At 47.0% G+C, this 21,746-nt stretch overlaps 1 protein-coding gene across 2 annotated transcripts in view; it reads left to right on the top strand.

The window, feature by feature from the left end:
* The first annotated feature begins 16,775 nt into the window (after positions 1 to 16,775).
* SENP2 (SUMO specific peptidase 2) overlaps positions 16,776 to 21,746 on the top strand; it is a 50,811-nt gene continuing 45,840 nt past the window's right edge. The window contains exon 1 of one of the 2 annotated variants that reach the window (XM_025375001.1): positions 16,776 to 16,865. Coding sequence is in view for 1 of the 2 variants with exons in the window: in XM_025375000.1 (XP_025230785.1) it covers positions 20,453 to 20,778 (326 nt within the window). In the remaining variant the exon portion in view is untranslated. Of the gene's footprint in view, positions 16,866 to 20,443; positions 20,779 to 21,746 lie in introns of those variants that run through there. The other variant, XM_025375000.1, reaches the window with a different exon arrangement.

The following is a 21,746-nucleotide window of genomic DNA, read 5'->3' as shown; positions in this document are numbered from 1 at the left end:
GATCACCTGAGGTCAGGAGTTTGAGACCAGCCTCACCAATCTGATAAAATCCCGTCTCTACTAAAAATACAAAAAAAATCACCAGGTGTGGTGGTATGCACCGGTAATCCCAGCTACTCAGGAGGCTGAGACAGGAGAATCACATGAACCCAGGAGGCAGAGGTTGGGAGGCAGAGGTTGTAGTGAGCTGAGGTTGTGCCATTGCACTCCAGCCTGGGAAACAACAGCAAAACTCCATCTCAAAAAAAAAAAAAAATATATATACACACACACACACACACACACACACACACACACACATATATATACACACACACACAAATTAGCCGGGCATGGTGGCGGGCGCCTGTAATCCCAGCCACTCGGGAGGTTGAGGCAGGAGAATCACTTGAATCCAGGAGGTGGAGGTTGCAGTGAGCCAAGATTGCGCTACTGTATTCCAGTCTAGGTGACAGAGCAAGACTCAGTCTAAAAAAAAAAAAAAAAAAAAAAAAAGAAGTTTTCCACAATTTTAAAAGATGAGTCAACTCCTAATCATTTGAAATCATTTATTCAAAGGTACTCTAAGAAAAAGCATTTCTTCATTTCCAATCAGTTAATTAAGATTTTCTCAATTCTGTGACCTCCTGATTACAACTCAAGAATACCAGTTTTCCTATTTTCCAATCTAGTATTACCTCTGGGTTTTTCTTCTTCTTTTTTAAACCTAGAAGTCACTTGCTACAGAAAGCGTATTTAAAAGGTACAGGCAAGCTTCCAAACACATGGACAGGAAAAACAGGTATGAAGTGTAATGGAACTAAGGGGTGGAGGTTTTATAACTCTCATTTGTTTTGACAGCCAAGAAAGGTGACCTGTGTCCCCACCTGCCCAGGTCTAGGGCTCCAAGCTGGCATATGACTCACTATAACACCCTTTTGCCTTCCCTTCCATATCAGTGACCCTGCCATTTCTCACTTTCATTCCAAGTTTGGAAAGATAAGCGAGTTTCTTCAATTCATATCCTGCAAAGAGATAAGGGTAACTTTCCCCAATTCCATTTATTCGTTTCATTTCATCAGTCCCTCATTGATCGAACATTTCTAGAGCTCTCAGTACAAGAAATAAGGAAGAAATAGAACATGCTCCTTACATCAAGAAGACAGACACAGCCGGGCGCGGTGGCTCAAGCCTGTAATCCCAGCACTTTGGGAGGCTGAGACGGGCGGATCACAAGGTCAGGAGATCGAGACCATCCTGGCTAACACGGTGAAACCCCGTCTCTACTAAAAAATACAAAAAACTAGCCGGGCGAGGTGGCGGGCGCCTGTGGTCCCAGCTACTCCGGAGGCTGAGGCAGGAGAATGGCATAAACCCGGGAGGCGGAGCTTGCAGTGAGCTGAGATCCGGCCACTGCACTCCAGCCTGGGCGACAGAGCCAGACTCAGTCTCAAAAAAAAAAAAAAAAAAAAAAAGAAGACAGACACATTAATAATGAAAGTGGTAATAATAATGCTAATATAGGCCAGCATGGTGGCTCATGCCTGTGATGCCAACTGTGGGGGTGCAGGGCAACATATTCAAGCTTATGTACAAGGCGTTTGAGGTCGGGGCATGGAAAAATACAGAGGCGCTGTGTGTATGTTATTTGTGCATGAGAATGAAACTCGACCCTGAAAACAGGACAAGGAGTGGAGTGTGTGGTGTGATAAGGAACGCTGAAAACAGCCTCCTGAGAATGCAGTTTGAGTGTTTTTACAAGGCCACAGGTGCCTCATGACCTGACCTCAAAAAAGCCATCTAGTGGATGTTTGTGGTTTAACAAGCCCTTTCAATAAATACTTGGTGGACAGATGCTGGGGCGGACTCTCTTAGAAGAGCTACCCCCCATTCTAACTGGTGTGAGATGGTATCTCATTGTGGTTTTGATTTGCATTTCTCTAATGACCAGTGATGATGATCATCTTTTCATATGTCTGTTGGCTGCATAAATGTCTTCTTTTGAGAAGTGTCTGTTCACACACTGGGGCCTGTTGTGGGGTGGGGGGCTGGGGGAGGGATAACATTAGGAGAAATACCTAAGGTAGGTGACAGGTTGAAGGATGCAGCAAACCACCAGGGCACGTGTATGCCTATGTAACAAAACTGCACGTTCTGCACATGTAACCCAGAACTTAAAGTATAATAATAAAAAAAAGAAGTTACCCCCTGCCCCGCTCAGCTGGAATTGTCTGAGAACTCATTCGTGGCATTCATTGCAAGCTATAAGCTCTGCAAGTGGTGCCCCGACATGATCGCCTTGAAGTTCCGTGTGAAGGAGGCCAGCTCATCAATTTTGGGGGAATCCCGGTAAGGGAGAGTCCTGACTCCCATCAGGAGGACGCGACCCACATGTAAAATATCAGGGGTTGAGTTACCGTGGGTCAGGAAATGACCAAAGAACAGAAAGTATTTTTTAACAGTGCAACAGCAACTTAAGGCTATCCAGTGCACTGTAGAGCCTGGAGCTCTACACAAGCTCATGCTTTTAATTGGGCAGGAATGCCCTTGGTTTCCTGATCAAGGAACCTTAGATTTAGAGCTATGGGAGCAGGTAGGTCGCTGCCTGAAAAGAGGACATGAGCAAGGTCATTTTACTAATTTTACTATTTTGACCACCTGGGCGTTGTATCCTGTTTATCTATCAGATCGCGGTTAGACGGCCCATTATCTCCACCTGAAAAGAATTCAGAAGATTTGAAGGGAGAGATTCCTCTCCCCACTTCATTCCCTTCTATGGTGAATAACGAGATTTTTTCTAGTGAGGAAAAACAGGAACCAGAACAGCGGGGGCGGGGCGGTGCTCCTCTCTCTACTTCAGTCCCTTCTGTAGAGGGGCCTAAGGAGGACATTTTTTCTAGTGAGGATAAGGACGGACCGGAGCCTTTTCCTCCCCGTATAGAAAACCCATTGCCCTCCTTTCCTCTACCCTTAAAGGGACCTGCATTTGTTGGCCCTGTTCAGCCAACAGCATCTCCCATCCCCCTTAAGGAGACTGGAGGCTGCCCCAGGGACAGTTCTTAGATAAAAACCCCTGGTCAGCGACGTGGGTATAATCGGGTGGCGGCGCCTCCTCAACAAACTTCCCTGCTGGAGGGGTGCCGCCAGGAGTAAAGGAAAGTGGGTGATTATGATTGTCTTCCTAACATGCAAGTTCCCATTTCCTACTTCCAGCATCAGCCTTTCTGGCCTTGTCTTTTTTCTGTTTTTCTGGAGTATAAGGGGAAGTTGCATGCTACTTCCTGGGTTTTATCCCAGCTAGCTCTAGCTTTCTTGCTGCCCACAGAGGCCTGGGGCAGCAGAGTTGCTAAGATGCCAGGGAGTGCCCATTTGGTCACTGGCAGTCTGGGCAGGTTACCCCTTTCTGGGTTTGTGGTGACAGAGGGGAGGCCAAAAAGCACAGAGCAGGCGGCTCCAGCCCCGTCCTGAGGATCCACCTCACCACCGTCACGTGCCTTAGTAACTGCGCCCAGGAAGTGGCCTGCTGCTTGCTGTGCTGCTGCTTTTCCTACTTCTGTCCTTCGCTGCCACCCCTCACGTGTCTCAGTTGACAAGCAAATCCTTGTCTTCCCTGGCCCCCTAGGGAAAGGGCTAAGAAACAGTCCATGTGCACCCCGACCTTACTAGCCTAAGGTGGGCAAAGTAGTGTGGAGCAGCCTAGAGGACAGAGCCCTGGGGGAGGAGCCCGCTAGTAAGGGGCGCTCTCCTGTAGCCATATTAAATGCTAACTAGGCTAAGGTGGACGAGATCTGCCACCTGTTGTCATCTTCAGAAGATAGACACAGCAGTAAGGAATGTTTGTTTTGCTTTTTTATAAAATGTTTAAAAACACTGTGGCTAAGAAACTTCAAAGCACCGGGCCGGGCGCGGTGGCTCAAGCCTGTAATCCCAGCACTTTGGGAGGCCGAGACGGGCGGATCACGAGGTCAGGAGATCGAGACCATCCTGGCTAACATGGTGAAACCCCGTCTCTACTAAAAATACAAGAAAATTAGCCGGGCGAGGTGGTGGGCGCCTGTAGTCCCAGCTACTTGGGAGGCTGAGGCAGGAGAATGGCGTGAACCCGGGGGGGCGGAGCTTGCAGTGAGCCGAGATGGCGCCACTGCACTCCAGCCTGGGGCACAGAGCAAGACTCCGTCTCAAAAAAAAAAAAAAAAAAAAAAGAAACTTCAAAGCAGACCCTGTGCTGCATGTCTGCTCCTCCCCTGAGCCTCTCTGCTTGGGGGTGGTAAAAGTAATAAAAAGCCCAGCATATTTTCAGTACCTTACCTAACAGGGTTGGCTCCAGGCGTCGGTGGCCTAGAAGATACGGGGAATGGTTTTCTCCCAGCCTGTTACCCTCTTGCCTCCAGCCTTCCCGCTTACACACGCACTTTACCACCCGGTCATTCTCTAACCTCTTACTGCCACTTGTAGTCTTCCTTCCTTCCTCTCAGGATAAGGACAGCAACAAGTGGCAGACTATTAAAAAGAGAAGCTGCCTAAGGAGCCCAGAACGAATAAAAAGAAACCAGCCACAACCCTACTTTCCCAAGCTCACTTCTAAAACATTCCAGTTAAAGGCTGTTGCAGGAAAATGGCCAACACCAAAGGACATTTTTAAAAGTTTTTTTGGGCCGGGCGCGGTGGCTCAAGCCTGTAATCCCAGCACTTTGGGAGGCCGAGGCGGGTGGATCACGAGGTCAGGAGATCGAGACCATCCTGGCTAACATGGTGAAACCCCGTCTCTACTAAAAATACAAAAAAAAACTAGCCGGGCGAGGTGGCGGGCGCCTGTAGTCCCAGCTACTCGGAGGCTGAGGCAGGAGAATGGCGTGAACCTGGGAGGCGGAGCTTGCAGTGAGCCGAGATCGCGCCACTGCACTCCAGCCTGGGTGACACAGCGCGAGACTCCGTCTCAAAAAAAAAAAAGTTTTTTTGTATTTTTTTTTTTTTTTTACACATTTACGTTAACTCAATGCAGGTTTATTATCCTGGCGACTTGCAGTCACATTCTAATTACTTTCAAGGGCCAAAATATAGTGAAAATTACTTAAAATATCATGCCTTAGTTTAACAGCTGGCTTTATCTTTTGCCATTTCTGTATTTTATATGTTATGTACCTGTCTCATAATCCCCCTAAACATACACAAAAGACTACAGATTTAATAGCTTCTCTTCTCATAAAGGGATGCCAGTGTTGCATCTGGCTGTCAGGATATGACCCTGCTATTGTTTTCCTACCTTTAAGCAAGGAACAATTTCATACTTTTTTAGCTTATGATCTTGATTGGCAAGTAGCTATGCTTTATTGCTGACTTTATTGGTAATATCAGGTTTCATTTACCAGCCTCTAAGCTCCTGAACTTTTTACAAACTGTACCTGTTAAATTTGTATCTATTGTTGTCTCTGAGCCTTTACTTCATGCCACCACTGTCTTTACAGGTGGCTCAAAAAAAAAAAAACCAAAACTGAAAAAGCAGCTGTAATATGGCAAGATGCCATGCAGAACTGGCAGCACAAAATCCAGGAGCATTTTAAAAACTACGCAACAGGTGGAATTAGGTGCCCAGATATTGGCCTTACAAACTTGTCCTCACCAAGACATAATATTCGCTCTCATTCTGGGTTACCTGGTCCCTTATCAGAAGGCAACGCTCGAGCTGATGCTCTGGTATGACCATACGTGTGCTTTGCAAATTCACCTGCTTTTTTGCGAGCTCAAGCTGATCATGCTTTTTTTCATCAGAATGTCCGCAGTCTTAAACAAGTTTCATTTGACACTTACTCAAGCTCGCATGATTATTAAAACTTGGCCTGATTGCCGACGGCATTCTCTAAGGAAGGAGACCACTACTACTCCTGCTGCCTTCCTCCCGCCACCTTGCCTAGTTCACAAGACAGGAGGAAAGAGAGAAAGAAACAAAAGTAAGATAAATAGCCAGACAACCTTGGCACCACCACCCGGCCCTAGGAGTTAAACAAAGTAGTAATAATAACATCAACCCCTGGCCTAAACTGCTTGTGTTATCTGTAAATTCCAGACACTGTATGAAAAAAGCGTTGTAAAACTTTTTGTTCTGTTAGCTGATGCATGTAGCCCCCCGTCACGTTTCCCACGCTTGCTCAATTTATCACGACCCTTTCACGTGGACCCCTTAAAGTTGTAAGGCTTTAAAAAGGCCAAGTATTTCTTTCTCAGGGAGCTTGGCTCTTAAGACGCGAGTCTGCCGATGCTCCCGGCCGAATAAAAAACCTCTTCCTTCTTTAATCCGGTGTCTGAGGAGTTTTGTCTGCGGCTCATCCTGCTACATCTCCTTCCCCCTTTTCCTTAGGCCTTGGTGCCAACCCACGAGGTCTGGTACCTAATGCTATCTGGCAAACTGATGTTACTCAGTATCCACCCTTTGGATGTTTCAAATTTCTCCACGTTACCATGGGCACTTATACAGACCTGATACATGCCACCCTCCAGACCAGAGAAAAAAACAAAGATGCAATTGCTCATTTGTTTAAATCTATTATAACTCTAAGCCTTCCACACACTATAAAAACTAATAATGGGCCGGGCGCAGTGGCCTATAATTCCAGCACTTTGGGAGGCCGAGGCGGGTGGATCACCTGAGGTCAGGAGTTCAAGATCAGCCTGGGCAACACAGTGAAACCCCATCTCTACTAAAAATACAAAATTAGCCAGGTGTGGTGGCACATGCCTGTAATCCCAGCTACTCGGGAGGCTGAGGCAGGAGAATCACTTGAACCTGGGAGGCGGAGGATGTGGTGAGCCGAGGTGGCGCTATTGCACTCCAGCCTGGGCAACAAGAGTGAATCTCCGTCTCACCAAAAAACAAAACAAAAACAAAAACTAATAATGGACCTTGCCATCTTAGCGCTCAATTTGCATATGCACTGCAACTTTGGCACATACAACGCAAAACTGGTATTCCTTATAACTCAACCAATCAGGCCATTGTTAAATGTGCTCATCAAACTCTTAAAGTATATCTTAATAAACAAAAAAGGGGGAATATGGGACTCTCTTCTCGAGAACAGGACCTGTCGTTGGAGGACCAGCTGACAATGACGGTGATGACTCGGAAGGCACCTGACATTACCTGGAGACAGCTAAAGAAACTGGATCAACAGGCATCTATTCAGCTTGCAGACGTGGAAGGCCCTGCAACTGCAGAGAATTGGTTTCTTGTGTATCTGATGGTAATTAGGGAAACTTCTGAGAAAGTAAGACAGACATGGATGTTGGGGTGGCTGGTAATTCTTGTCCTTTGCCAATTGGGATCAGCTCAAGAACATGTTTATTGGAGTCATGTTCTAGATCCCCCTGGTTTTTTGTTTGTTTGTTTGTTTGAGACAGAGTCTTGCTCTGTTGCCCAGGCTGGAGTGCAGTGGCGCGATCTCAGCTCACTGCAAGCTCTGCCTCCGGGTTCACGACATTCTCCTGCCTCAGCCTCCCAAGTAGCTGGGACTACAGGCACCCCCCACCATGCCCAGCTAATTTTTTTGTAGTTTTAGTAGAGACGGGGTTTCACCATGTTAGCCAGGATGGTCTCCATCTCCTGACGTCATGATCCGCCTGCCTCAGCCTCCCAAAGTGCTGGGATTACAGGCGTGAGCCACCACACCCATTTTTAATGTTATTACATGGTGGGATGCTGACTTGCCTTTGTCATCTAATGATACTTATTGGACAGGAGGCTGATGGATGCCCCTGTCTTATCCCTTAACTGAAAATTTTGGATGAATTAAATTTAATTACTCCTTGATTTTATTGTCTAGTAATCCCCCTCTTTGTTTTCCACAATAGCACATAAGTGTGTTACTCTCATCCCTCAGGAGTATCTTTACTATAAGCCTAAAAGGGATGCTAAGCTTGCAAACTTGACTTTTATTTCTACTATTACCAGTAATCTTACTGAGGTCTCTAATGAAGCTTCACAAGTGCCTGATCTTCCTATATGCCATCCGAGTAGGAACTGGCGATATAAGTTTGAGGCCGTCCAGTGGTCACCGTACAGACAGCCTGCGCCGTGTCAAGGGCCTCTGTTTGATAATGGCACCTTATTTGATTGGGGTCCCCATGGTAATCTTCTGTCTGCAAATCAGACTATTGGATTTAGAAGTCCCTCCAATAGTTCTATTACCTAGTCAGAGTGTGGCCTTTCAGGACCAGTATTACAACTGAAAGGGAAACAAGCTTTAAGCCCTGCTCATACCCATATTTGGAGATTAGGATTTCCCTTTTTGAACGGGTTCTTTCACATGGTGAGTATATTACTAGCAGTGGCAACTATACCCTCTCTTTGCATAATAATGTTACTGACACTCTCCTGATTTGTACTATGCACCCTTATATAATTTTGTTTGGGTAAGGTGTTCCTAACGTAGAGCAGAATCAATCCTTTTATAGTATTAAAGTCTCTTCCAGTAGTTGGTGTGCTACATGCTTGTCTCACCGAAATGTTACGCAGTTGAATATAACCTATGTCATGATCTTAAAATGATGTGTGGAATTGTGGCTACCTGTAAATTTAACCCGGAGCTGGGAAGCAGATTCCACCCTGCAGCTGTTTAGAAAAGCACTGTCTCATACTTGAAAAAAATAAAAGATTTCTGGCCACTTTAATTGCCTTTTTAGTCTCAGCTATTATTATATTAGCAACTGCTGCTACTGCAGCTGTTTCTTTGACAGAATCTATTCACACAGCCTCAGTGGTGAACCACATGGTATATAATATAACCCATGAATTTCAAGAACAGGTAAATATTGATAAAACTATTCTGTCTCACCTGAAGGCTCTTGAAGCCGCTGTTCTATAGCTGGGGAATCAACAGCAGGCATTCATTACCCGTCAACATTTACATTGTGATTGGCAATATCATTCTGTATCACACCCCTGACATATAATAGCTCCCAATATGCTTGGGAGAGAGTGAAAGCACATCTGCAAGGGGCTTATCACCACCATTTGTGTTCTCAAATTTCCACTCTTGAGTGTGAATTAAAGAAACAACTTGAGGAATGGTCGCAGCAATTACAAACAAGTACTCTTCAGCAATTACAAGAGGCTTTCAATGGTTAAACCCGAACACTTGGTTGTCTGGTTTAAATATATGCATTTGGATGATGGCTGTTATATTTATTCTTTTTTGTATCTGTTTGCTAGGCATTTGCAGAAGGCCCTATACTGCCACCTGATGCATCTATGACCAGGGAAGAATGATAGAAGCTTACCTTGCATGAGATGACCAGCAAGCTTTAAGAATTAAAAAAGGGGGAGATATGGGGGGCACATGGCAACATATTCAAGCTTATGTACAAGGCATTCGAGGTCGGGGCATGGAAAAATATTGAGGAATTGTGTGTATGTTATTTGTGCATGAGAATGAAACTCGACCCTGAAAACAGGACAAGGAGTGGAGTGTGTGGTGTGATAAGGAACGCTGAAAACAGCCTCCTGAGAATGCAGTTTGAGTGTTTTTACAAGGCCACAGGTGCCTCACGACCCGACCTCAAAAAAGCCACCTAGTGGATGTTTGTGGTTTAACAAGCCCTTTCAATAAATACTTGGCGGACTGATGCTAAGGTTGACTCTCTTAGAAGAGCTGCCCCCGCCCCCGCCCTGCTCAGATGGAATTGTCTGAGAACTCATTCTTGGCGTTCACTGCAAGCTATAAGCTCTACACCAATACTTTGGGAGACCGAGGCAGGTGGGTCACCTGAGGTTAGGAGTTTGAGATCAGCCTGGCCAACATGGTGAAACCCTGTCTCTACTAAAAACACGACAATTAGCCGGGCGTGGAAGCAGGTGCCTGTGATCCCAGCTGCTCCAGAGGCTGAGGCAGGAGAAGTGCTTGAACCTGGGAGGTGGAGGCTGCAGTGAGCCAAGATTGTGCCACTGCATTCCAGTCTGGACAACTGAGTGAGACCCTATCTTAACAAAAAAAAAAAGAAAGAAAGAAAGAAAAAAAAATCATATATAGAGACATGGACACAAATCCTATAGGAGAACAGATGGGAAAGCAATGAGATATGGGGAATCCCAGACACCGTAAGCATTGTAAAAGTCTCACGGAGGAGGTGCCCTTGGGCTGGGTTCCAAAAACTAGGTAAGTGTTCATGAGGTACAGAAAGTGGGGGAAGGGCGTTCCAGGCAAAATGAAAAGACCAGGAGACATGAAGTCATGAAAGAAGTGCAGCTGGCCGGGCGCGGTGGCTCATGCCTGTAATCCTAGCACTTTGGGAGGCCAAGGCGGGCATATCACGAGGTCAGGAGATCGAGACCATCCTGGCTAACACAGTGAAACCCGTCTCTACAAAAATACAAAAAAAAGCCAGGTGTGGTGGCAGGTGCCTGTAGTCCCAGCTGCTGGGGAGGCTGAGGCAGGAGAATGGCGTGAACCCGGGAAGCGGAGCTTGCAGTGAGCCGAGATCGTGCCACTGCACTCCAGCCTGGGTGACAGAGTGAGACTCCGTCTCAAAAAAAAAAAAAAAAAAAAGAAATAAAGAAGTGCAGCTTAAGGGTTTGGTGTGTATGAATAGGGAAATGATAAAGTAATTTGAAGATAGTCTGTGAAGAACTTCATAGCCTTGCTTAAGATACTGGATTTTACCTTCAGGGTGGTAGGAACCTGACTATCTTCTTGTTAACTCATTTATAAGTTAATATGTTTTATTATATAATAATACAAATGAATATAATATATTACATAATATATACTATACTACATAATATCAAATATAACATATCTGTATGTTAACTTATTAACATTGATATACACAAAAAAAGTTGGTCATTTATTACAACACAAGAAGGAAAGGCTGGGCATGGTGCCTCACGCCTGTAATCCCAGCACTTCGAGAGGTCGAGGTGGGTGGATCACCTGAAGTCAAGAGTTCAAGACCAGCTTGGCCAACATGGTGAAACCTCGTCTCTACTAAAAATACAAAAATTAGCCGAGCGTGGTGGCGCGTGCCTGTAATCCCAGCCACTAGGGGGCGCTGAGGCAAGAGAATTGCTTGAACCCAGCAGGCAGAGGTTGAAGTGAGCCCACATGGCGCCACTGTACTCCAGCCTGAGCAACAGAGGGAGACTGTCTCAAAAAAAAAAAAAAAAAAAAAAGAAGGAAAAATCTATTTAAGATTAAAATCTGACCCGACGTGGTGGCTCACGCCTATAATCCCAGCACTTTGGGAGGCCGAGGCGGATGGATCACTTGAGGTCAGGAGTTCAAGACCAGCCTGGCCAACATGGTGAAACCCCATCTCTACTAAAAATACAAAAATTAGCTGGCTGTGGTGGTGTACACCTGTAATCCCAGCTACTAGGGAGGCTGAGACAGGAGAATCATTTGAACCTGGGAGGCAGAGGTTGCAGTGAGCTGAGATCATGCCATTGCACTCTAGCCTGGGCGACAGAACGAGACTTCCTCTCAAAAAAAAAAAAAAAAAAAAGATCAGATGGGCGTGGTGGCTCACGCCTGTAATCCCAATACTTTGGGAGGCCAAGGCGGACGGATCACCTGAGGCTGGGATTTCGAGACCAGCCTGACCAACATAGAGAAACCCCGTCTCTATTAAAAATACAAAATTAGGCCGGGCACGGTGGCTCACACCTGTAATCCCAGCATTTTGGGAGGCCGAGGTGGGAGGATCACCTAAGGCTGGGAGTTCGTGACCAGCCTGACCAACATGGAGAAACCCCATCTCTACTAAAAATACAAAATTAGCTGGGCCTGGTGGCGCATGCCTGTAATCCCAGCTACTCGGGAGGCTGAGGCAGGAGAATCACTTGAACCCTGGAGGGGCGGAGGTTGTGGTGAGCCAAGATGGTGCCATTGCACTACAGCCTGGGGCAACAAGAGCGAAACTCCGTCTCAAAAAAAAAAAAAAATCAGCCAGGCTGGGTGGCACATGCCTGTAATTTCAGCTACTCCGGAGGCTGAGGCAGGAGAATCGCTTAAACCCAGGAGGCGGAGGTTGCAGTGAGCCGAGATCCTGCCATTGCACTCCAGCCTGGGCAGCAGGAGCAAACTATTTCTCAAAGAAAAAAAAAGATTAAAATCTACTTACAAAGTATTGTTCATGGCACAGAGCTACCATGACTTCTTTACAGACAATGTATCAAATACGATCAATTCAAGTCCACCCTGTCAGTTACTGCTTGTTTTCAGAGCACTGCACAGAACATTTCAAGGAGAGATGGCTCTAACAAGACCAGTATACGCACTAGTAAGACAGAGACAAAATGCCTTTTCTTACTGAAAACTCTTTTTAAATTTTTTTTTTTTTTTTTGAGACGAAGTCTTGCTCTGTCTCCCAGGCTGGAGTGCAATGGCACAATCTCTGCTCACCACAACCTCCGCCTCCTGGGTTCAAGTGATTCTCCTGCCTCAGCCTCCCAAGTAACTAGGATTACAGGTGCCCGCCACCATGCCCAGCTAATTTTTTGTAATTTCAGTGGAGACGGATTTTCACCATGTTGGCCAGGCTGTTCTTGAACTCCTGACCTCAGGTGATCCTCCTGCCTCGGCCTCCCAAAGTGCTGGAATTACAAGTGTGAGCCACCATGCCTGGCCTAAAATTTTAAAGTAGAGAGGGGGTCTCACAATGTTGTCCAGGCTGGTCTTGAACTCCTGGGCTCAAGCAGTCCTCCTGCCTTCACCTCCCAAAATGTTGGAATTACAGGCGTGAGCCACCACATCTGGCCTACTAAAAGTTATTTTTTTTAATTTAATGCATCCCACTGAAAAGTTTTTTTTGGTTTTGTAATTTGTTTGGTTTTGTTTTTGTTTTGAGACAGGGTCTCACTCTGTCACCCAGGCTGGAGTGCAGTGGCACCATCTCGGTTTGCTGCAACCTCTGCCTCCCAGGTTCAAGTGATCCTCCCACCTCAGCCTCCCCAGTAGCTGGGACTACAGGCCCGAACCACCATGCCCAGCTAATTTTTTTTTTTTTTTTTGATACAGAGTCTCACTCTGGAGCCCAGGCTGGAGTGCAGTGGCACAATCTCAGGTCACTGCAACCTCCGCTTCCGTGGCTCAAGTGATTCTCGTGCCGCAGCCTCCTGAGTAGCTGGGACTACAGGTGTGTACCACCATGCCTGGCTAATTTTTCTTTTTGTATTTTAGTAGAGATGGGTTTCACCATATTGCCCAGGGTGGTCTTGAACTCCTGAGGTCAGGTGATCCACCTTCCTCGCCCTTCCAGAGTGCTGGGATTATAGGTGTGAGTCACTGCGCCCGGCTGCTAATGTTTGTATTTTTAGTAGAGACTGGGTTTCACCATGTTGGTCAAGCTAGTATTGAGCTTCTAACCTCAGGTGACCCACCCGCCTCAGCCTCCCAAAGTGCTAGGGTTATAGGCGTGAGCCACCGCACCCAGCCATAATTTTTATTTTGAGGTGGAGTCTCACTCTGTCACCCAGGCTGGAGTGCCACCCAGGCTGGAGTGCAGTGATGCAATTTTGGCTCATCACAACTTCCGCCTCCCAGGTTCAAGCAGTTCTCCTGCCTCAGCCTCCCAAGTAGCTGGGATTACAGGCACGCACCACCACGCCCGGTTAATTTTTATATTTTTGGTAGAGATGGGGTTTCATCATGTTGGCCATTTCTAAATAAATAAGGTCTTGAACTCCTGACCTCAAGTGATCCTCCCACCTTGGCCTCTCAAAGTGCTGGGATTGCAGATGTGAGCCACCACGCCCAGCCTGAAAAAGTTTAAATAAATAAATAAATAAATAAAAATTTGAGGGAAGTGTTCAATATTTACATAATTTTCCATTGGTGCCACATATTTTAAATGTACTTGGATCTTGAACTGTTATTTTAAAATATTATTTTTAGGGCCAGATTTCTGTTGTTATTTTTACTTAACTGGCTTCCCGAGCTTTGGTCATGAAACTGGGAGCCTTTGTTAGACAATTGTTTCCTGTGGCATGCATGAAGGGCTGTCTCTCCACATGAGAAGCAAGTCTACGGAAAATTTCCATAATTTGGAAGGTTGATCCTTATGACGTTTCTTGGGCCATCATTTAGAACCTTCATGAACCATTTAAGGGGTTCATGCTCTTTCACTCTGCACGGCATTTCTCACTTTAAGGAATCCCTGTCTTCTGGCTGCTCCTAAATTGCGGCTGCTTCCAGAGATAACTGTCTCTCTTTTCTAGGCTCTCCCCAGGGCCATCCAAAGTTAATTTTAGGGTTGGCCAGGCACACTGGCTCACACCTGTAATCCCAGCATTTTGGGAGGCCGATGTGGGCAGATGGGCTGAGCTCAGAAGTTCCAGACCAGCCTGGGCAACGTGGCAAAACCCCGTCTTTACTAAATATACAAAAATTAGCAGGGCATGGTGGCGAGGGTGCCTTTAGTCCTAACTACTTCAGCTACTTGGGAGACTGAGGAGGAAGGATGGCTCCAGCCCGGGGAAGTCAAGGATGCAGTAAGCCAAGATCGCTCCACTGCACTCTAACCTAGGTGACAGAGCAAGACCCTGTCTCAAAAGAAGAAAAAAAATTGTTTAAAGGTTGCCATATGCTCTATATTTTAAGTCAGACCACCCCAAACAAACCTCCCAAATTTGGTGAAAATCAATGACCATTTTTAGTCATTTGGTAACAGAAAAAGATAGAAACTTAATTTATAAATTTACCTTTCTTAATAAATAAGAGTATAAAATTTAGTTCCTTAACAACAACAGAAGAACAAAAGACAAAAGACAACAAGAGAGATCATCCTGCAAACAGCATAAGTTAACAAGATGAAAGGCAGAAGCAGAAATGTCTATTGCAACCCTGTGAGAAATGATCAGCCCCTATAAAGGACTGTAGTTCTGGGCCAGGTGCGGTAGGTGGCTCACACCTGTAATCTCAGCACTTTGGGAGGCTGAGGTGGGTGGACCACTTGAGGCCAGGAGTTCATGACCAGCATGTCCAACATGGTGAAACTCCGTCTCTACAAAAAATACAAAATTAGCCGGATGTGGTGGCAGGCACCTGTAATAGCACCACTGCTCAGCCTGGGCAACAGAGGGAGACTCTGTCTCAAAAAAAAAAAGAAGGACTGTAGTTCTGATAGGTTTGGAAAGAGGAATGATACAGACCAGGCAAGTTCAGATTTATTAGATATGAAAAGGAAGGAGAGGCAAGAGAAATGTTAAGCATCAGCTAGCTGTGCTGGGCACTGACTAGGCCCTTCGTGTATATAAACACTTTTCCTTTTCTTCCTTTTCCTTTTTTTTTTTTTTTTTTTTTTTTTTGAGAGGGAGTCTTGCTCTGACACCCAGGCTGGAGTGCAGTGGCACGATCTCGGCTCACTGCAACCTCCGTCTCCCGGGTTCAAGTGATTCTCCTGCCTCAGCCTCCCGAGTAGCTGGGACTATAGGCGTACGTCACCACGCCTGGCTAATTTTTGTATTTTTTTAGTAGAGATGGGGTTTCACCATATTGGCCAGCCTGGTCTCAAACTACTGACCTCGTGATCCACCCTCCTCAGTGTCCCAAAGTGCTGGGATTACAGGTGTGAGCCACAATGCCACAATCATCTTTTCTTTTCTTTTTTTTTTTTGAGACAGTCTCCCTCTGTCGCCCAGTCTGGAATGTAGTGGTGTGATCTCGGCTCACTGCAATATCAGCCTCCCGGGTACAAGCGATTCTCATGCCTCAGCCTTCTGAGTAGGCAGGATTACAGGCACCCACCACCACGCCCGGCTAAATTTTTGTATTTTTAGTAGAGACGGAGCTTCACCATGTTGCTCAGGCTGGTCTGGAACTCCTGACCTCAAGTGATCTGCCCACCTCAGCCTCCCAAACTGCTGGGATTACAGGCCTGAGTCACCGCACCTGGCTCACAAACACATTTAACTATCCATAGATCTGAGAGGCAGGTTTTATTAACTCCATTTTATAGATCAGGACGCAGGCTTAGGTAAGGTGTGGCGCTATGTCTCCATAGGAGGTGGGCTGGGCCATTTGCAGTCAATGTTGGCCAGTTTTATGATGAAATTTATGACACAAAAGGGGTGTACTCACCTTTGGTATAGTATGGCCCAGGTTATTATTGCACAGATTGAATAAGATCAAAGTCTTCATGTGTTGTCGTGTTGCACTGGAGGGCTATCAAGTGTGACCCCAATATATTTTTTTCTTTTTCTTTTTCTTTTTTTGAGACTATAAATCTCACTCTGTCACTTAGTATTAGGAGGACACGTTTTTCTTAAGTACCAGAACAGTTGGTACCTAGAAAGAAATTACTCTTCAGAGTGGTGAATTATGTTGGATTTTAGGCACATTAGGCCTAAGCCAACACGACCTCCTCTAGGCGCCCTTACCCCTTCCCACAGATGGCCTAGAATTCTTTTCTGTCCAGGGGTCAGGAAAAACAAAGTTGAGAAGAAATTCGTTAACGTTCTTTGAATGCTTTAAAAGGGGAAATTTGCAAGACTAAAGAATGGTTTGGAGGGGAGGTAGGTTTGGAGGAAGAAGGGGGTGGGGCCCTGAAAAGACTTCAAGGAGCTGCTCTCAGCTGGAAGGGGATAAGCATCTTCTTGGAGAACTGTGGCATCTGGTTGGAACACCTACAAAAGCTTAAGCAATGAGGTTGTGCCCCTCTTGCAGTACAAAGCTGAAAATTATCCAAGCCAAGGGCAGATATCTCAATGTCCTTGTTACTCCATATGGCCTTGGGATTCTCCTATGGCCTTCCAGTAAAGAGCTGCTGGGTCCTGGCAAGGCTGTGGCAGTGGTGGGGTTGGGGTTAAGGATAATCCCACTTGGCCAGTGGCTGGACAGTCACCCATGTCTCTACTGTGGACCACAGGACAGCGAAGGCACCAATCGGCAGACAAGTCCCAGGTGGGAGCGAGTATAAGGATGCGTCTCCTTTTCTTCCTTCTAGAGGGTAACTAAGGGGATATGGAGGGAGCATGCATGGTGGGAGGCTGAGGATTGCCACGTTCATTTCTTGAGTTATTGTTTGCTGTTGGGGCCCTGGGATTCTGACTGAGATCTGTAATTCTGAAGCCTTCTCACTCTTCCTGGCAGATGGCCTGTGTTTCAGTATTGAGTTTGTAAGGGTGCTATTTATGAGGCAGGAAAAGGAAAAAAAAAAAATGTGTTGTTGTGTTGCACCTCAGGGCTATCAAGTGTGACCCCAATATATTTTTTTCTTTTTCTTTTTTTTTTTTTTTTGAGATTATAAATCACAGTCTGTCACTTAGGCTGGAGTGCAGTGGTGAAATCACAGCTCACTGCAGCCTTGACCTCCCACCTCAGTCTCTCAAGTAGCTGGGACTACAGGCACATGCCACCACTCTTGGCTAATTAAAAATAAATTTTTTTTAAAGACAGGGTCTCCCTGTGTTGCCCAGGCTGGTCTCAAATTCCCTGGCTCAAGTGATCATTCGGCCGGGACCTCCCGAAGTGCTGGGATTACAGGCATGAGTCACCACACCCAGCCTACCACAATATTTCTTAAATCTCAGTGGCCAGACCTGGAATAGGTTGCTATTCAAAAGCAGCTTGTAGTTTTTGTTTGTTTGTTTTGTTTTGTTTTGTTTTGTTTGAGACAGTCTCACTCTGTCGCCAGGCTGGAGTGCAGTGGTGTGATCTCGGCTCACCGCAACCTCCGCCTCCGGGTTCAAGCAATTCTCCTGCCTCAGCCTCCAGAGTAGCTGGGATTACAGGCACGCGCAACCTTGCCCAGTTAATTTTTAGTGGAGACAGGGTTTCACCATGTTGGCCAGGACGGTCTCGATCTCTTGACCTCATGATCCGCCTGCCTCAGCCTCCCAAAGTGCTGGCATTACAGGTGTGAGCCACCGTGCCCGGCAGCAGCTTGTAGTTTTCTGATTTATGTGTTTTTTTTTTTAACTTGGAAAAAAATTGTTCTCTTAGGACGTATGATTTGTGTTTAAATGAAGACTGCTCTTTTATTTGGGAGAATCCTCTCCTAGTACTTGAGCGGGCTTCTTGGTTTGGCAAAGGCAAAGCCCAACACTCATAGTGAGTGGAAGGGACAGACGTAACTGAACTGCTCTGCACAATAATGCCAATGGTTGTCTTTTGTTAATAGGAGTCCTGACTCTGATTACATTTACGGGGAGTCCAGCCTGAAATATGTCGGGGTAGAGGTAGAGGGAAAAGTCCCTTCTGTTGACAGCTTGCCAAAGGTGTTAAGAGTAAAGGGATGGCCAGGCGCGGTGGCTCAAGCCTGTAATCCCAGCACTTTGGGAGGCTGAGACGGGCGGATCACAAGGTCAGGAGATCGAGACCATCCTGGCTAACATGGTGAAACCCCGTCTCTACTAAAAAAATACAAAAAACTAGCCGGGCGAGGTGGCGGGCGCCTGTGGTCCCAGCTACTCCGGAGGCTGAGGCAGGAGAATGGCGTAAACCCAGGAGGCGGAGCTTGCAGTGAGCTGAGATCCGGCCACTGCACTCCAGCCTGGGCGACAGAGCCAGACTCAGTCTCAAAAAAAAAAAAAAAAGTAAAGGGATGGCCTTGAGGTGAAGAGAATTCCTTTGCGAGACAGGCCAGGGACTATAGATGCTGCATAATCTAATAGCCACTTCTAAGTCTTCTCAGCTTTGTAATGCCCCAAACTTTCAGCAACAGCCTGGTTGGTGTTTGCTATGCTTAGGGGAATAAGGGAGGGGGCTGTGTCCACACTTAAGATTTGCTTCCATCCTCTAGGATATGACCCCAGCCCCCAGGCCAGAGTGGTGGTAGCTGCAGGTGTGTGACTGGTGATTCTGAAGCTCTAGGTGGTGGCTTGCAGCAGAATTCTGGAATTTTTTTTTTTTTTTTTTTTTGAGACAGAGTCTTGCTCTGTTGCCTAGGCTAGAGCGCAGTGATGTGATCTCTGCTCACTGCAACCTCCACCTCCCAGGTTCAAGCAATTCTCCTGTCTCAGCCTTACAAGTAGCTGGGATTACAGGAGTGTACCACCATGTCTGGCTAATTTTTGTATTTTTCTTTTTTAGTAGAGATGGGGGGGGGGGCGTCTCACCATGTTGGCCAGGCTGGTCTTGAACTCCTGACCTCAAGTGATCCGCCTGCCTTGGAGTCCCAAAATGCTGGGATTACAGGCATGAGCCCACCACACCCGGCCTGGAATGCTGTCTATTGAGGAAAGGAAGAGGCTGAACTGGGGAATGCCAGGGTTGAAGTTCAAGCAAGTGTAAAACTCTGGCCTTAACTGAATCACGAGTAGGAAACAAGTTAGTCAGGAATGGATTTGTGGGGCATGAAAACCTTTGAGGATTCTCAGGATTGTTTGGAAGAGGGGACTGAATTTTCTGTCACTAAGTAGGGTGGGATTTGTTTTCAGTTGGTAATTTTTTGATGGGGTGCGTCAGAGTCCCACTCTGTCACCCTGGCTGGAGTGCAGTGGTATGATCACGAGTCAGTGCCGCCTCAACCTCCTGGGCTCAAGCAATCGTCTCACCTCAGCCTACAAGTAGCTGGGACTACAGGTGCATGCCACCACACCTGGCTAATTTTTGTATTTTTTGTAAAGACGGGGTTTTACTATGTTGCACAGACTGGTCTCAAACTCCTAGGCTCAAGCGATCTGCCCACCTCAGCATCCCAAAGTGCTGGGATTAAGGGCAGGAGCCACCGCGCCCAGCCTATAGTTGACAATTAACTAGAAATGTGACGTTGGAATTATAGAGGGAGGGTAACGAGACTCATTACTTACTAGCGCAGGGTAGGAGACATTAGTGGGCCGCAGGTTTCATCCTTAAATTTCTGTGAAGCCTTTCTTGAGGACATCTGTCCTTTCCTTCTAGCCCTCAGTGTGTGGTTTTCCTTTCTCTGGCTCCCACTGCACTCTGCACACACCTTTATCACAGTAACCACTTACAGTGTATTGTAACTTGTAATTATCTATGTACACGTCTCCAAGTAGACTGACCTCAAGGGCAAGGGACTGGCGCTGGTACACAGACCCCGGGTTCAAGTTCCAGCTGCATCTCTAGCTAGTTTTGTGATCTTAGGCAAATAACTTAATCGCTCTATGACTCAATTTCCTTGACTTATAAAATTGGCATAAGACTGTCATATGCCGTTGCTGGGCATATTAAGGTTACAATGCATGAAAAGTACGAGGCAAAAGGTAAGTGCAAAATAAAGGGCGCCTAAAACGGTATTTGTGTGTTAATTAACCTGAGCTACCTTTACGTGTGCACTCAGCAAACACTGAGCCCCTATTCTCCTCTGGGACCCTGGAACGCCTCCTCCGGAGTGGAGCAGCCTCACGTGTGGCCTGTGGGCCTTGTCCCACGGGCCGGCTCGGGATTGGCTCAGCCGAAGAGAAAACCCTGCCGACAGCCCTTTCGATCTCGTCAGCGATTGGGCCAGGACCGTCCCACAATTACTCTTGTTGCTGGGCTCGGAAATAGGGAGCGGTGCTAGGTTGCGCGTGCGCAGATTGAGAATGGAGCTTTCCGGTCGGGCGGGAGGAGGTGACGTCAGGAGTGGTGGCGGGCGGGGGCCTCTGGTAGCCCTGGGGACGCTGTATCTGTGGGCCCTTCAACCGCGTCACAAATCAGCGACCGAACTCTGGCGGTGGTGGCTGAGACGGCGAAGGCGGCAGCGGCGGCGACAGCTCTGGGGTTTGCGTCTCGGGGTGTGTCGGCCGCCGCTGCTGCTCGGGCCTGGTATGTACAGATGGCTGGTTAGGATTCTCGGCACCATTTTCCGTTTCTGCGACCGGTCGGTGCCCCCTGCCCGGGCCCTCCTGAAGAGGCGGCGCTCAGACAGGTGAGACCAGAGGGGGCTGAGCGCCGGCCTGGCCTTACCCCCTCCCCCACAGCAGGCTCCTCGGCCGTGATAGCTTTGATTCAGCCAGGCTCACCCGAAGCAGGTCGCCGGGATCCTAGTGACGTAGTCGCTCCCGCCGGGCTGTGGGGAGGCAGCTCCTGATGAAGGAGGAGCTGGTCGTCTTCGGAGCGGCCGGTGATGGCAGAGTCTTTGACATTCTTGTCAGAGGCCAAGCTGGTTGCTGATAACAAATGGGGCTTTGCCGCTCTTAGGCTGAACACTAACATTGAAGGAATACTGTCTTTGTTGTGGTTCACTGTTTACAAAGCACCCTCCCAAGTGTCATCTGCAGACATTAAGTGCAGTTAAAGGAAGTGAGATTCATAGCTTGCCCAAAGCCGTTTTGACTGCAAGTACTGTCCTTGCAGCAAGAAACAGCAGCTGTTTTCTTCTAAAACAGCTGTCAAACAGTCTGTGTGTTTGGGGCCAGAAGGGTTTTGTGCTTTAGAATTAGTGAATGAGTAAAAAGGCTTAGGTGCCTCACTCCTTTAAAACAATCACTAGTCTGTACTTTTAAATTTGGTTAAAATGTGGGGGAAACTCAAAGCTGTTCTTTTCTTTTTTTTCTTTTTTTTTTTTCGAGACGGAGTCTCGCTCTGTCACCCAGGCTGGAGTGAGTGGCGCAATCTCGGCTCACTGCAAGCTCCACCTCCCGGGTTCCCGCCATTCTCCTGCCTCAGCCTCCCGAGTAGCTGGGACTACAGGCGCCGCCACCTCGCCCGGCTAGTTTTTTTGTATTTTTAGTAGAGATGGGGTTTCACCGTGTTAGCCAGGATGGTCTCGATCTCCTGACCTCGTGATCCGCCCGTCTCGGCCTCCCAAAGTGCTGGGATTACAGGCTTGAGCCACCGCGCCCGGCCTAAAGCTGTTCTTTTCTTTCTTTCTTTTTCTTTTTTTTTTTTTTTTTT

The sequence above is a fragment of the Theropithecus gelada genome, chromosome 2, assembly GCF_003255815.1.
Source record: "Theropithecus gelada isolate Dixy chromosome 2, Tgel_1.0, whole genome shotgun sequence".
Taxonomy (NCBI): Eukaryota; Metazoa; Chordata; class Mammalia; order Primates; family Cercopithecidae; genus Theropithecus; species Theropithecus gelada.
Note: the sequence above shows the minus strand (reverse complement) of the source record. Positions and strands in the feature narration are given on the sequence as shown.